The sequence below is a fragment of the Centropristis striata genome, chromosome 18, assembly GCF_030273125.1.
Source record: "Centropristis striata isolate RG_2023a ecotype Rhode Island chromosome 18, C.striata_1.0, whole genome shotgun sequence".
Classification (NCBI taxonomy): Eukaryota; Metazoa; Chordata; class Actinopteri; order Perciformes; family Serranidae; genus Centropristis; species Centropristis striata.
This window is the reverse complement of record NC_081534.1, coordinates 16,415,425-16,430,504: the sequence shown is the minus strand read 5'-3', so window position 1 is coordinate 16,430,504 and position 15,080 is coordinate 16,415,425. Positions and strand designations below refer to the sequence as shown.

Here is a 15,080-nt window from a genome sequence, read left to right as displayed (position 1 = left end):
TTGCCTCGAATGCTTGAAGATTGTTTTTCTCGCATTCTTTCATGACAATAGGAGAATCTGATGAATCAAAGTAAATGTGGGCTGTGTTTAAAGACAGAAAAACTATATTAAAATATCACCTTTTCATGTTATTTATCCTGTTGTATGCTCACTACTTCTCAAACGCAAAATCGTACAATTAAAAAAAAAATTGTGACTACCATCTCACACTTCTCAAGAGGGCTCTGATGAATTTCAGCTGCTCAGCTGCCAAACAGCCTCCATTTTACTCAGTTCTTGGATTCGTAGTTCACCATGGAGGCATGCGAAAAAATCTAAGTTTTCCTCAAGAATTCAATGTAACACAAGGTGAGAAACTGATATACAAATGGTGGTTCAGTGGTTCATGCTTTTTCTTGAATTGAGATATTTTTCAATCCATGAACCTCAATTGTTAGTTACTGCCAGTTCAGAGCAGAGCAGACCAGAGCAGTAAAACAGCTTTTCACTAGTCTTATGTTTTACCTGTAAGAGTCATGTTTAGTTTATCACCTGTGATGGAAGCGTCAGATTCACACAGTCACAAAAGAAAAAATGTGAGTCCTGGTCATAGTTCAGTTATAGAATCTGAGCACACCACGGAGCATTGCTCCTGCCAGGCTGCTGACAGCGCTGTCAGCTGAGAAGTCAATCTCACTGGACGCTGGTAGAGGAGGTTGTACCAGTATTTGGTTCAAAAGCACTTTAGTTGACTGCACTGACAGCCAGCACCGGAGCTGAGAGCGTTGGAGCAGCCAACAGACTCGAGTCACGCCGCATTGCCTTGCACTGTGTTCTGCATTTCACTTAAAATGAGTAACCATTACAGAACACTGAAGCAAATGTAACAGGTTTTCTCTTCAGTTTAAGCGGCATCTTTTGGAATTCTGGTTTCACACAGTTGTCTTCAGTAAAACATCTCTAGCACTCAGCCTCCAACATAAAGTTCCCCAAAGGATTTCCAGTCACAGGGACAGCGTTTGTCAAACTCTCAATATCAATAAGCGCACATCTTCAAAGTTATGACGCAAAAGAAGAACAGCACTTCTAGCTTGTTTGTGTCTGACAGGATATTTTAGGGCCGGTTTAAGTGTCCAGTTCCTGAATGATACATTGTTTAAATTTTCCAGCTGGTCTGGTTTGCGCCCACAAAGGCAAAACTCAAACTGCCTAGAAATCATAAACAAAAGTAATTTAGTGGAAATGTCATTCAATTTTGGTCATACAGTACATACATAGAGCTTGATAGTTTAATGTAACAAAGCTTGCACAACCAAAACAACAGTTTAACCTACACTTATCACCATAGTCTATTTATTTATTGAATTACTAGACAATAACATGGTACATTGTGCTATATATCTTTATCAAGATATAAAATGACATACAATCATGGAAAAAATATTAGACCACCCTTGTTTTCTCCTGGCTTTCTTGTTCATTTTAATGCCTGGTACAATTAAAGGCACATTTGTTTGGACAAATATAATGATAACAACAAAATAACTAATTTTCTATATAATGATTTTGGTTATTATTAAGAAAACCATGGACAATGTCTAGATATCAGCTCTTAAATTAAACTCTTATGAGCTATTATTTTTGTTATTATTATATTGGTCCAAAAAATGTACCTTTAGTTGTACCAGGCATTAAAATTAACAAGAAATTGAAGAAAACAATGGTCTAATAATTTTTTTCCAGGACTGTACATCTGGATAGAGGATTTTGGCCATATCACCCAACTCTACTTCTGAAGTGCTACCTATTTCCTGCAAAGCATCACATACTTACTGTTGACCACAGTTTTATCCCTGAATATTTTGAATACCTCAGTGTTCCTATGCAACCTCACAAGTGAGTGAGAAATCTTTTCTTCAGCCATTATATTCAGGAAGCATCTCACTCTTTTGCAAGTCCAGGTTTTTCCTTTTTTGTCACTTGACATTTCAGAAGTAAACACAAATAAGCTGGTAGCTTAGCAGAAGAAAAGATTGTTTCTAAGCAATGAAATAACATAAAATGGTAGATTTCCTGTGATTGATGTTGACATCACAATTGATCCAGAGTTTACTTATAAGCAAAGTCAGCAATCACATCAACCCAAACAAACTGCATCAAGTGGGTAAAAGCTCCAGGAATCAGTTAAATAAGGCTGGTGTGAATGTGACCTTTCCAATACAAAAGGACCTAAGCGTTGAAGACTTCAAATCCACTGAGCCAGTTTATATAATAAACATAATTAACGTTAAAGTGACACTTTTGAAGGAACTTAAAAGCAGATTTCTGTTTTAGACAGTTGCATCATTATTGCTGCATAAAATTGCTAATGGATTTGAAATGATTATACTGAATAATTCTCACTTTCCATTTTAACACTTTGTTGTTGTTATTTTTTTTACTTTATGACTATAACTTAAAAATATATTCTGTGCCTGTGTGTGTTTGCGCAGGTAAATATGCAGAAGACCTGTTTGGAGAGCTGTTCAACGAAGCCCACACCTTCTCTTTCCGGGTCAACTCCCTGCAGGAGCGCGTGGACCGCCTCTCTATCAGTGTCACACAGCTGGACCCCAAAGAAGAGGAATGTGAGTACTGTAAACACACGCACACACACACACACAAACAAAGACTCACACACTTGCTCATGCACTTACTTCTTTCTCTGAAGCGTTTTCAGTCAGTCACACCTTCACCTCTTACTGCGCCAAATTGGATGTGCACTTGTTGATGTGCCTTCGAGTGTGTTTGTGTGTCAGCTGTGTGATGGAGCTCGCCTGTCTCCCCCCCTCCAGTGTTAATGGCTGTTATTAGAGGAACAGGCAGCTATGAGACGGTGTCATTTTTCTTCTCCCAATAGTACAAACCTCTATTGGAAACATTGAGAGTTTCACTTTGGCTGGCTGCTCGTTTACCCACTAAAGGGCCTTCTCTTTGTGAGGAGAAATTGGATCTGTGGTCAGACTCTTTCCTCGATGAACAATAATGAGAAGGGAACGCGATAATCGGCGAGAGTGTCAGGTAAGCCAGGTTATCCTAAGAGATGGGAGGCAGGGCGACAGGATAGCTAGAGGAGAGTGCAGTGGGTGCAAAGTAAAAAGAGAGAGGATCGCAGCGGTGTAATTCCATGCTCCAAGGCACTGGATCGATTTCCCACGGGCCAGCAGTGTGTTTACGGCTTTGCACAATGCTACTCTAACTGTTTCCTCGCCACTGACACGGAGACAGTAAAATGCTCACTGGGCTGTACTCGCTGCTTATGGCTTTCTCTGTGAAAGCGAGCACAAGCTTTGATACCTTTATACGAGCCAATGAATTGTTTCTTAGTTTTTGATGAATCATGGGTTTGTGTTTTTAAACACAGTCGAGGAAGGGACTCTTCCAGATCCCAAGCTTCCTTTCTCTTCCATCCTCCAGAGTAGAGGTGGGCGATACATTGAACATACACAATTTATTGCGACGTAGTAAATTACTATATTGCTGTAATGACTATACAGGTTTTTTTCAAGCCGCCGGCATGATTCTTGCTTTGGCGCTGCTTCACTTGCTCTCTCCCTTTCACAGACACACACACTCCCACACCCATCCAGAACACTCTCTGAGTGAAGTGAGTGTGCTTTTGTATCTGGAGAGAAACAGGGAACAGGGAAAGAGCCTGGAGAGAGCTTGAAAAAAAAAAGTGAAGCGACAAAGTGAGTATATGTGGCTACTAGTGTTTGTAGCAGTGTCCATACACCAAACCTTGTTCATAGGGAGTTAGCTTTAGGCTAGCCATTAGCCCTCTTTCTTCCCCGTCCCCAGTCAGCGGAGCCGGATTGGTCGCCCCCTGCGGTCTCCAAGCCTTGCTTTGTGCACAGTAACTATCCTTCATCACGCCATTATTTATTTACATTTTTAATTTATTATCATGACCATATTGTTTGAGTAAATACTGTTTTGTTGAATTTAACTTAATTGTGATTTCCCCACTTTTTCTCATGCAACTTGCAAGTTCCAATAGAAACCACTAATGGATGTAAACAAGAACTACTATAATTATTATGCTGGTGTGATTGCATGCATCAAAGTGCTAAATGGAACAATTATTAAGTGCTTTAGAGGAGATTTAAAAATTTTCAAATATATATCGTGCATAGGGATGTAGCCTAAAAATATCACTATAATATTTAAAGCCATATCGCCCAGCTCTTCTTCTCCAGAGGCTTCCCTCCTTTGCATCCTTTCTTCATATTGCCTGTTCTCCTCCTCCACCTTCCATTCCCCTAACATTCCTTGCTTCTTCTTCCTCCTTTTCCTCTCACCACCCCATCCACACACTTTAGCAACCTTAATTGAATGATTGTGTGTGATCTAATTGTGGAAGGCTGTTGTGCGGGGCGTCTCAGCTCGTAAGTGAGTCAATATTATCCTTCAGAGGTTGAAGGGCAAAGACACGCTGACTCTCACACACACAAGGCTCACTATCTTACCCTCCAGAGGTTTATAATCTTATTAGACACACTTCTTCAGATTTACTTTGGGAAATACCCAAGTAACAACAAAGTGCTTCTTTGTATCGTTTTGGCACAAGGCTCCTTGTTCGCATTCATGTGACATTTCAGCGTTTGGACACAGATTATGAGTGATTCTGCATGTAATGCTTGTGTCTGACGCATCAGCTGCTTCATCTGCCTTCATAAATAAGCCCGACTTTACCCCTGTTTAACCTAAAGTACTGGCTTGAGAGACAGTGGATAATGATCAGCTCAGATGCAGTGTGCACAGGTGGTGGTAGTGATGGAGGAGGGAAGAGTAAGAAAGATGGAAGGATAGAGGGATGGGCGCATAATACAGGGCACTGCAGCAAAAGCAGTGGAGTGTAAAAGGATTGTACCGCAGAATTTTCTGGGCCAGGTTGAAACGGCCTCCTCTGCAGGTTGCAGAGATTTTAGTTCAACTCCTACACACGCACTTATAGCCAAATGAAGTTATCTTATAAATGGAAAAAAAAACCTGCACTCTATTAGTATTTTTCTTTCTGGACCATTATTCATTAAAGATATGTACAATCAAATCACTATAATAGCAAGGTGGTGTATCAGTGTGACGACTTCAAGGAGAGGTAACTGTGACAGAAAGACAAACGGTTGTGGAAGGGGTTTAAAAGGAGTTTTTTTTCCCGTAAATGCCAACCTTCATCCCCCACCCCCACCCTCACGCTCTCAAACACACACACACACACACACACACACACACACACACACACAAACACACACACACACACACACACACACACACACAAACACACACTGCTGTACACAGTTGAAAGTGTATGCTTTTAGCACAAGCACAAGTCGCCTTGTAATTGTGTGTGCGGGTCTGTGGTCAGCATGAGAGGAGGAGTGAAGGAGAGGGGAATGAGTGCAGCAGGGATGGGACCATAAATCAGGGCGGTGGAGGGATAAAGATAGGGAGGATGGGGGTCGGGGTAGGACGGAGGAGAGCGGAGCACACAATAAGTATTTTAGAGATACTGTTCACGAAAAACGCTCACAAGCCTCTTTGAAGTTCTCTAAAAACCCCTAAATGACAAAAAGGGAAATTTTGGACCAGCTGACACCCGGGAATGTTTTCTGAATCACAGTTCAGTTATGGTTTTCATTTGATATTACGTTTTATAGTGGTGGGTGATGCATAGAATGAATATTGCAGTAATTATCACAGCATTATTGTTGACATTAGGGTTGTAACGATATCAGATTTTACTATAAATGCCTAAATAATTCACAATAATGATATATCATAATATCAATATAAAATTAAAAAGTCAAATTATGCATTTTGTCTATTTTTTTTAATACTAATACACCAACAATACAAGTGTAGGGATGTGGAGGGAGAATCTGTGACCATAGTTGCATAACAAAGCAGGTCCAGAAAGAAACAGAAGCACTACATTATTTACACTATATTATATGTGTATAGCATGACATCAATATTTCATTTTTATCACAAGATATGCCGTATGACACAAAACATTAAATATAGTATATAGTAAAACAAAAGAATAAATAAATGAAATGAAGAGGAAAAATAGGGAAAGAAAGAGCTTGATTATACTTCATATATACACATTTATTTTAGTATTATATGGGGGAAAAATGACTATGCCGTGGGGTAATTATAAAAAACAATTATGTTTTAAAATCTACACTTAATGTAGAGTTTAGGTTTTTAATTTTCTCAGACATAACTGATTTCAACATCACAGACATGACCAAAATTATGATTTTTAGTCAAATGCAACTTGTAATTTGTTTGGACATGAAAAGTTTTGCACGGCCACCATTATTCCACAATTATCATTCTGCTAAAGGGGAAAAAAAACATACTGTGCCCCTATAATGTAGATAGCAGAAGGGACGTGGCCAATGGCAGTTTACATCTGGTGGGACAGACTAGGAAATGTGAACCACAGAACAGCCAATAAATCGTCATGCTGGATGATCATCCGGTCGTTTATTGTTACTATATAATTAAGAAAAAACTACAGTCAGATCAGTAGCAGAATAATCGCCAACACTGCAAGCAAGCAGTAGTGAAGAGCCAGAGCTGTAAAGTCTCGGTTTTATTACACAAACATAAAAATAACAGTGCAACAGTGAAAGTGCTTTAAGAAGAAATAAAAGCTCAACAGATAGAGACATCATATTATATAATAACCCTGCACTACCATCACCTCTTGATTTTTAACTGAGGCACCAGTAATTCATGCAGTGATTACTGTAAATTATGACTAAAAACACAGCTGCACAGATGAGTCAAGCTCAATATAAATAGAGAGTAGATGCCAACTTTAACGAGGGTTTGAACAATTGCCATTCGGTGCAACATGAGGCCCCGTACAGAGGCCGTAAAATCCAGATAGTTGCCACTTGAACTGCTAGTGCATCGTTTGCAAAAATTGCTGAATTATATAATGTAGTGTCAAAAACCAAACCCCCAAAACATTCCCAATAATACACATAAAAAACGTAACCCTCCGAAGCCCATGCAGTTTCTAGATGTTCTTTCTGTCACATTCTAGTCACCGTGGCCTCATTTTTCACTGCAATATAAAAGTCCCTGACCTCAATGGAAACAGCACAATCATGGCTAGAAGAAAGGAGACCAGAATTTTTTTTTATTTTTTTGCAGTATAACACGGTAATAGTGCCATAAATCATTAAAAAAAGAGAAAAACAAGTAACATTTTTACAATATTGAGAATAAAATTGATACTGTGGGTACAACATTTCTTCAATTGCCCACAAGTGTTACCAATATTGGGGGGAAATGGGGCACCACATATAATACAGATTTACCTGTTTCGTTTTTTACAACCTCTTGTCCTCTCCTCTCTGCTCTGTGTAAACGATCTGCAGCTCAGTTGAAGTTTCACAGTATTTTTGTCATGGGACTTTTTCGTCTCAGGCGAGTCATTCTTGCCTTCTTGGTTGTGCTGAGGAGCTCAAAATAATAATACATTTTTTACAGGATCCCGTTAGAGCAAATGGTATATTTTTGGTTCAGAATAAAGTGATTTTGATAAATCATCAATATATTAAGCTTAGTTTCTTGAAGGAAGCGTTCATTACACATGATTTGTTCAAGGAACATCAGAAAATTGATAATAACTTCTGTTTCTACAGTGCCTAGCTATGACAAATAGTTCCCTTCACAGTTGAGACAAGGTGATGAATGCCAACTGTGACTTCAGTATTGGGAATAAAGATCAGTTATAATGTTGGAATCAAACCCTGTGCAGCTTAGCTGTGTTTGGCTGCGTATACACACAGACACATGCCACAGTAGAAGACTTGCAGGGTTCACACAGGACACAGACAGACACACTGAGGTGAATGATGTTTTATCAGTCCAAAGCATACTGACGGAGTATGAAACGGCATGAAAGATGTCCAGCTGAAGGTCGGGGAGATGTGAGATGGAGACATGGCCGGAGTGATGTATGCGGTGTCATTGTCGTTGCAGCGCTTGAGGTCAGAAGTGCTTCATCACATGGATTTATGCACGTTCAAACTGATACACACATGTACGCACTCACCTCGCCCACACACCCCTTCAAGCCTTTAAAGGGTGTCGTGCCTCACGTTGCCCTTTAGGCCTCCACTCCTCGTCCTCCTCTTCCTCTCCTGACCGCTAACTGCCCCCCCACACCTTCTCCGTCTTTGTTGTCCACTGCAGCCCACTCCCATCTCTCTGATTGATCTCTGCTCTGCCTCCATCTTGCATCGTGGATGCTATTTGTGTGCTGTCAGGCACTCTTCCCCCTATCACTCCAGCCAGCCAAACTAATGGCCTGTATCCCCTATTTAATGGCACCGTTATATCACCTCACTGGCTGCAGGCCATTATTGAGGGCCACAAAGCCACCGCGAGTCCCTCTGGGCTCCAACTGTTTCTTTATGTACTCCATAGTGTCCTCTGCTTCTGCTTTTTCTATCACTGTTTTTCCCTGAGATTTCTACCTCCGTTGCCAATTTTATTTCCGTCTCTTTCTGCCTCTCATGACATCTTGATCTTTCATTATTTACATTTCTCTGTTTTTCTCTTCGACTGCTTGTTAACCCTCCTTGACTCTTATTTTCTCTGGCACTTGTTATATACCTCTGCTTATCTTTCCTTCATCTGTTGCTGTCTTTTTGTCTCTACCTATTAAGGTCTTTTCAAATAAACTGTACTGGCATGACTGTTTAAACACTTAGCAAAGCAGTACCGGTACATATATAATAGGTACGTTATAAAACCAGGGTGAAAGTCTGTCCTTTTCTCTGAAACTCCTATTTGTTGTTTTCCTCTGTGACTGGAAAGACTGCAGTCTGCAGTGGTGAGATGAGTCATTTGCTTAAAGGCATTTTAGAATTTCAAATGATCAGGTTTACAGATGTGCACACATCCCAGAGACTCCGGGCAGAAAAGTATTTTCAGATGAGATTCAGTGTTTTAATGTGCATTCTTTTACTCACATGTGCAGATTGTGTTTAACTGCAAGTAGACGTGTCAGTGTGGAAGTGTGCGCGGCGCGCAGAGGAAACAGAAGAGCCAAAAATGTTGGCACTCACTCCTGACTCGGGCAAACAGCTGTTGTGTTCAATGTTGCTGGTTGACATGTGAACCATTCACAGTGTTTTAGAGTGACTCTATATGTTGCGGGGATAATATTTGCTTCTTTTAGCTTTCATCAGCAGAAAAAGTATTCAGATCCCCTACTAAAGTAAAAAGTACTAATACCACACTGTGAAATTCCTCCACTACAAGTAAAAGTCCTGGATTCATAACTAACTTAAGTAAAAGTGCAAAAGTATCAGCATCAAAATGTACTTAAAGTATCAAAAGTGAAGGTGCTCATTATGCAGAATTAAATTATTGATGCATTTATGTAAGCAGCATTTTACATTTCTCAAGGTAGGGCTTATTTCAACTACTTATTATACTGTTGTGAGGGTTAATTGAATCTAATTTCTTAAAATAATCATGTTTTTCATGTTTAATCTCAACCTGTAAAGTAACTTAAGCTGGCAGCTAAATGTAGTGGAGTAAAAAGTGCAATATTTGCCTCAAAATGTAGTGAAGTAGAAGTATAAAGTTACATAAAATGGAAATACTCAAGTATAGTACCTCAATTTTTTACTTAAGTACAGAAGTTGAGTAAATGTACTTAGTGACATTCCATCACTGCTGACTCCTCGTTCTCCACAGTGATTAGGCTCTTGGCCTTATTTGATTAAAAACAATAAAATATTCCAAAGATAAAAACGCACATTAAAAAATATTGCAGTATATGTCATTTTTATACCACTTTACCACTACAGTACAGTAAATTATCTAGATCCAATTATGTTGCAGAAATTATCTCTTCAATATCTCTGAGCAGGGCTGCAAATCAGCAAGCAGTACTTTGATGCCACTTTTGTGCTGAGGTACCTGGATTTTCATTTACATGATTTGTTGGATTAGAGCAGAAAACAAACTGGATGTTGGTTCCGGTTATATGTCTCTTTGTGTACATCATGCAGACCTCAGCAATTATGCAGAAAGTATAATTTACACTTATGAGAGTTCATCCAGATGTAGAAAGCAGGTGAGATATGATGTGTCTATAGCTGGCCATATCGCCGAGCCCTAGCCCACTTCTTCGTACACAGTAAGTCCTTCTTACCTTGCAACATTCAGTCTTACCCACAACACAGGATTACATTGTTTATTCTGACACTTTGCACAACACTGCTGTGTTGTCATTGCAGGAGAGAGAACATTCAGATGAGGAGGAGTGAGGAAGAGTACATAATGAAAGAAAGAGGCGAAAACAATAAACAAGCTTACAAGAGCAAGAAGGAGAGAATGGAAACAGACGGAGTTAAAAAACAGACAGTCAGAGAGGAGCGAGTGATTCAGGGCTGCAGGAGGAGGTGTGCAGGGGGGGAAATATAGGGCAACATTTGCATTGAAGTACAACAGAAGAGAGAGCCGTGCCTGCATGCTAAAAGACAGCTTGGCCTATGCCTTTTCTTATCTTCAGTGGCTGTGTGTAGGACTGCATCTCTATGAGGGAGGGGACGAGGAGAGGGAAAACATAATTTCTCTGAAACTTTGTGGGAAGCTGAAGGAAGTGTGTGTGTGTGTGTGTGTGTGTGTGTGTGTGTGTGAGAGAGAGAGACAAGAACTTCCTCACCTCTCTGTGGTTGAGGGTTTCTCAGTTAGATGTTATCTGCCTAAGAGAAAGATATGAGCGAGAGAGAGTAAGATAAACTATCCACCACTGGCTCACTGATAAGGCGCTTCACAGGCTGAGATCAGAGGCTGCTACTGCACCTGGTGCTGCTCGACCCGACACACACACACACACACACACATACTTAAAACCTCTCACTAAACTCACTCATTCTCTCACAAATGCTTACACTCACATTTTTCTCATTAGCTCAATGTCTTCACTAAATGGGTGTAATTGGTAGTTCAGCTTGAATAAGTGACATTTTGTAATTAGGATGTAGAACATCATGCAAAGATATCCATCTGCGTGTGCGTGACTGATCCTGACTGCGTGCATGCGTGTGTGCCTTCTGTGTTGCTGCCCACATTGATTAGTGCAGTGTGCCTTCTCTCGGTGCTCAGTGTTGCTTGGCAGAGGTTTACAGCCACCTCAGTCTGCATCAGATTCATTCTGACACACACTTCTGCACTGCCTCCCTCTTGTTTGTTGCTTTTGCACATACTTGTCACACCATCTGACAGCGCTCCCCTCTCGCTAAATGCATCAGGGCAGCAGGATGCGGCGTCTTGCTTAACATTCAGCACTCAGCAACACCCAATTGACACTCACCGGTTGGGCAGTGGCTACTTCTGGCTCAGGCAACATGTTATGCGTCAATAAAAGTCCACTCTGTCAATCTATTCTGAAAATGTGTAAGCAGCGAGAGTGAAAGTGTTGGTGCACTTTCCTGACCTTCACTCTGACCTTCCTGTGTCGAGGAGGAAAGGCAGAAATTGAAATGCCCTACAGGGACAACTAAAGCACCACTTTAATGTCCATATCTCCTTCCCCACATCTTCATCCCTTACCCTCTCTTATCTTTTCAAGTTAGAGAAAAAAAATCTACTTCAACCTCTTAGATCTCACCATTGCTCCCACTTATCCTTGGCATTTCTCTGGGATCGCTGTGGGCAGTGTAATTGTCATGCCACTGTGGCTGGGGCTTTGATTTCTCTCCCTTCTTATCATTAGTCACCTCTTATGTTGATGATCTAGGAAGTGAAGTATATGCAGTTCCGCTCCCTGATACAAGCATGAGTAAAAAATTATAATTATTGGGTCTTATTTTTGTAATTTTGAGCATCGTCCCTGTAATTAATAAGATTGTTAAGATGTGGAAATTCTGCATTATCTGATGAGTGTTGCTAGTTTTCCCTAAATCCATGAGGCGGGAGGACATAGGGGAGGGTAATTAATTACATTTTATCTGATTAGTCATCACTTTGAAAATAACATATTCAAGATCATATAATTATTGTGCCGCTTTCAAATTCGCAATGATGCTCTTGTTTTGTCTTGTTTAATAAATGAAGCGTACACTTTCCTTTACTTTCCTTTTTTGTCGGTTTTCTCTGAGTTACTGACTGGAATATGTTGAATATAATTACCCAAATTATGAATATATGTTTAGGAGTTTTCAGTAGGCAGGAGCAGTCAGTACAACATAGTTGAGCAAATTTATTTTTGGTTTAATTTATTTTTAGTTATTATTTTTATATATTAAATAGATTGTGGATGTGCAATTATTTATAAAATAAAAAATATATTTTTATATAATTAATTTAAATGTATATATATATATATATATTTTTACATTTATTTTTTTAAATTTGTTTTTCAGTTGAATTTAATTAAAGTTGAAATTCACTGTTAGAAAGTTTCACTTAAAAGTTCAATAAATGCATGACATTTCCAAAGTCAGTAAGTAATCGTGTTAAATATAATTAACTCATTATTTTATTATGATTTTCTGCTGTAATCGTGCAGCAATTGGACATAAGACAGAATGACCACCTCCACTTTCCTCCTGTAGATATTCGTGTTCAGTGTAGAACAACATACTGTATACAGTCTGTGTGTGTTTGCTGTTTAAATGTCTGCTAGAGTTTCTCCCTCGTGTTGTCTGTGAAGTTTATTCCACCCTCTGGCTCTTCTCAGGTTACAGCACTTCTCTTATCTGACACCGCGCTCCTGCCTCTCCGTTTTTCTCACTGAAGTTGTGTTTTTATGTGTTTTGCTGTCTCTTCTACACTACTCCTTCCTCCCTATTTGCATGTGTCCGTGTTAGTTTTATCGCCTCCCCCTCCACTCTTCATTTCCCTTCCTCTTCCTCGTCTGTATTTGCTGTGAATGTGTCCTACTCGTCAGCTCCCGCTCTTTGTTTTACTGTTAGTGCTTCTCAACTCTGTCTCTGCCTGTCCCCCGTCTCCCTCACCCTGCCTCTGCCGTTTTTTATTATCTCCCTCTTGCATTCTCTGGCTTCTCCTCTCTCTCCGGGAGTGTTACTTACCAACCCTTGGCTCGCTGATAGTGTTTGTTAATAATGATACTTCAGTGCCTCAGGTGGCTGGCCCTTCACTAAAGAGAGAGTGTGTGGAAGTCATTACCCAGCTGCACTGCTGCAGTGGACAAGTTCAGACTGGGGTAGTTTGTGCTTTTGTACTGTAAAATGGCTTTATTTGTCTGAATTAATTAAGACAAGCATTTAACTGCGGTCTTGATTACTCAGTTCTTCTATTTGTTTGGCTTAAGCGATTTACTTTCAATACTGAGTTACAGCTCAGAATCTATGTTGTCATTTTATCGTGTGTGTGGTACAGTACAATGCTTTTTCTTTATGCCACATGGCTTTTTCAGTCTTCCTCTGGGCAGGAGCAAAGTGTATCCATTTGTCATTCCCTCATGTATAATTCAGATCTGGTTGCAACGCTCTGGATTTCTTTCCAAGACTTGCTGTTTTCGACTTGGCCCGAACAGATTGAGGGTTAGCATAAGTGTGGTTGTGTTTCCTCTTCCCCCTTAGCAATTTCTCCAACCTGTTTTTTATTTTTATTTTCTTTCTGAAAGCTTCAGCTGTGCAGCATTGATTTTACTCTGTTATTCTTTCACCCTCTGAAAATGTCAGCTGTCCCTGTATGAAAGAAGGGCAATTATCCCCACAGCCTCTGACAGATGACCTTAGCCTAGCTTAGCTTAGTTTAGCTCTCATGCGTGAGCTCACTTTGGGGAGGAATTAAAATGAGCTAATAAGGACAATACAGTGTTATCTACAGAGGATGATTAGTGGTTTCTTATAGGTTTAATGCTCAATAATGGTAAATGTTTGATGTCAACATTCATTTTGATGATGGTGATAATGAGCAGATGAAGCCAAATGGAACTTATTGTCTTCATCAGAGACATGACCGAGACATAAAGTCTGTTAGTTGGCCAATCATAGATGTATCACATTTCTTAAAGAGTTAATAACCATAATTCTCTCCCTCTCTCCTATCCTTGCTTTCTTTCCTTCACAGTGTCTCTTCAGGACATTACCATGAGGAAAGCGTTCAGGAGTTCCACCATTCAGGACCAGCAGCTGTTTGACCGCACGTCGCTGCCCGTCCCACTGCAGGAGACCTTCCAGACGTGCGAGCAGCCGCCGCCCCTCAACATCCTCACGCCCTACAGGTCTGAATCCAGTCCGTTTCACCGACTTAACCAAGTGTTCCGCAGACTTTAAAAAAAAGTTGCTAGGTGTCTCCCAATCAAAACAATAACAAAACATGATGTTTAAATATGGTCCGGCTGCAGCCTGTAAGCGTTTCCTGTTCAGGAATCTCTCAGTGTTCACCTTTAAGGAGGTTTTTTACCAGGAGCCAAATTATCTGCAGAGGTCTTTTGCTCTCCAAGACAAACAGACCTGGTGATTAAAACTTGCAAAAACACTGAATAAGGCAGTTTCATGTTAAAAATCAGTGTTTCTCCAATGCTGTTCAGTGGACAGCTGCCACAAATGTTTGCTCAGCTTGTTTCTCTGGTAACTTAAGATCCAGAGCATCCAAAAAATCCATCATCCGGCAAAAAAGATTAAGATAAAAACAACCAAGATCTAAAAACCCTAAGGTGCGGCTTAAAACTGCATACAAAGTCAATTTATGACAACTTCTAGCAAACAACCACAATGCTGACAGGAAACAGGAAGTTACCTCGATTCAAATCACAGATTTTACTGGGTGTAAAGTACTGTGGGAGAACTTGGGATAATATAAGCAGTTGGGGTGTGACGAGATCTTGCGAGATTAAACTTGACGATATTTCTCGTTGCGTTAAAAATCTGTCTCGCAAGATTTGTGAGCTATCCAAACTTCTATTTGTGACCTGTGGGGGCAGTAAAAGGAAAAGGAGAGGAGGAGAAGGTGAGGAAGCAGCAAGTAGCCAGAATGACATCGCAGGGGCCGGCGGCTCTTTAAGAAGAGTAAGAACGAATCAAAGCGGCACAGTCCTCCTG

General features: G+C 40.2%; 1 protein-coding gene across 2 annotated transcripts in view; it reads left to right on the top strand.

Annotated features, from left to right (window-relative positions):
• wasf1 (WASP family member 1) overlaps positions 1-15,080 on the top strand; it is a 79,796-nt gene that overhangs the window by 31,286 nt on the left and 33,430 nt on the right. For both annotated transcript variants that reach the window (XM_059355756.1, XM_059355757.1), the window contains exons 3-4: positions 2,472-2,606; positions 14,107-14,260. In XM_059355756.1, the coding sequence (XP_059211739.1) occupies positions 2,472-2,606; positions 14,107-14,260 (289 nt within the window). The remainder of the gene's footprint in view (positions 1-2,471; positions 2,607-14,106; positions 14,261-15,080) is intronic.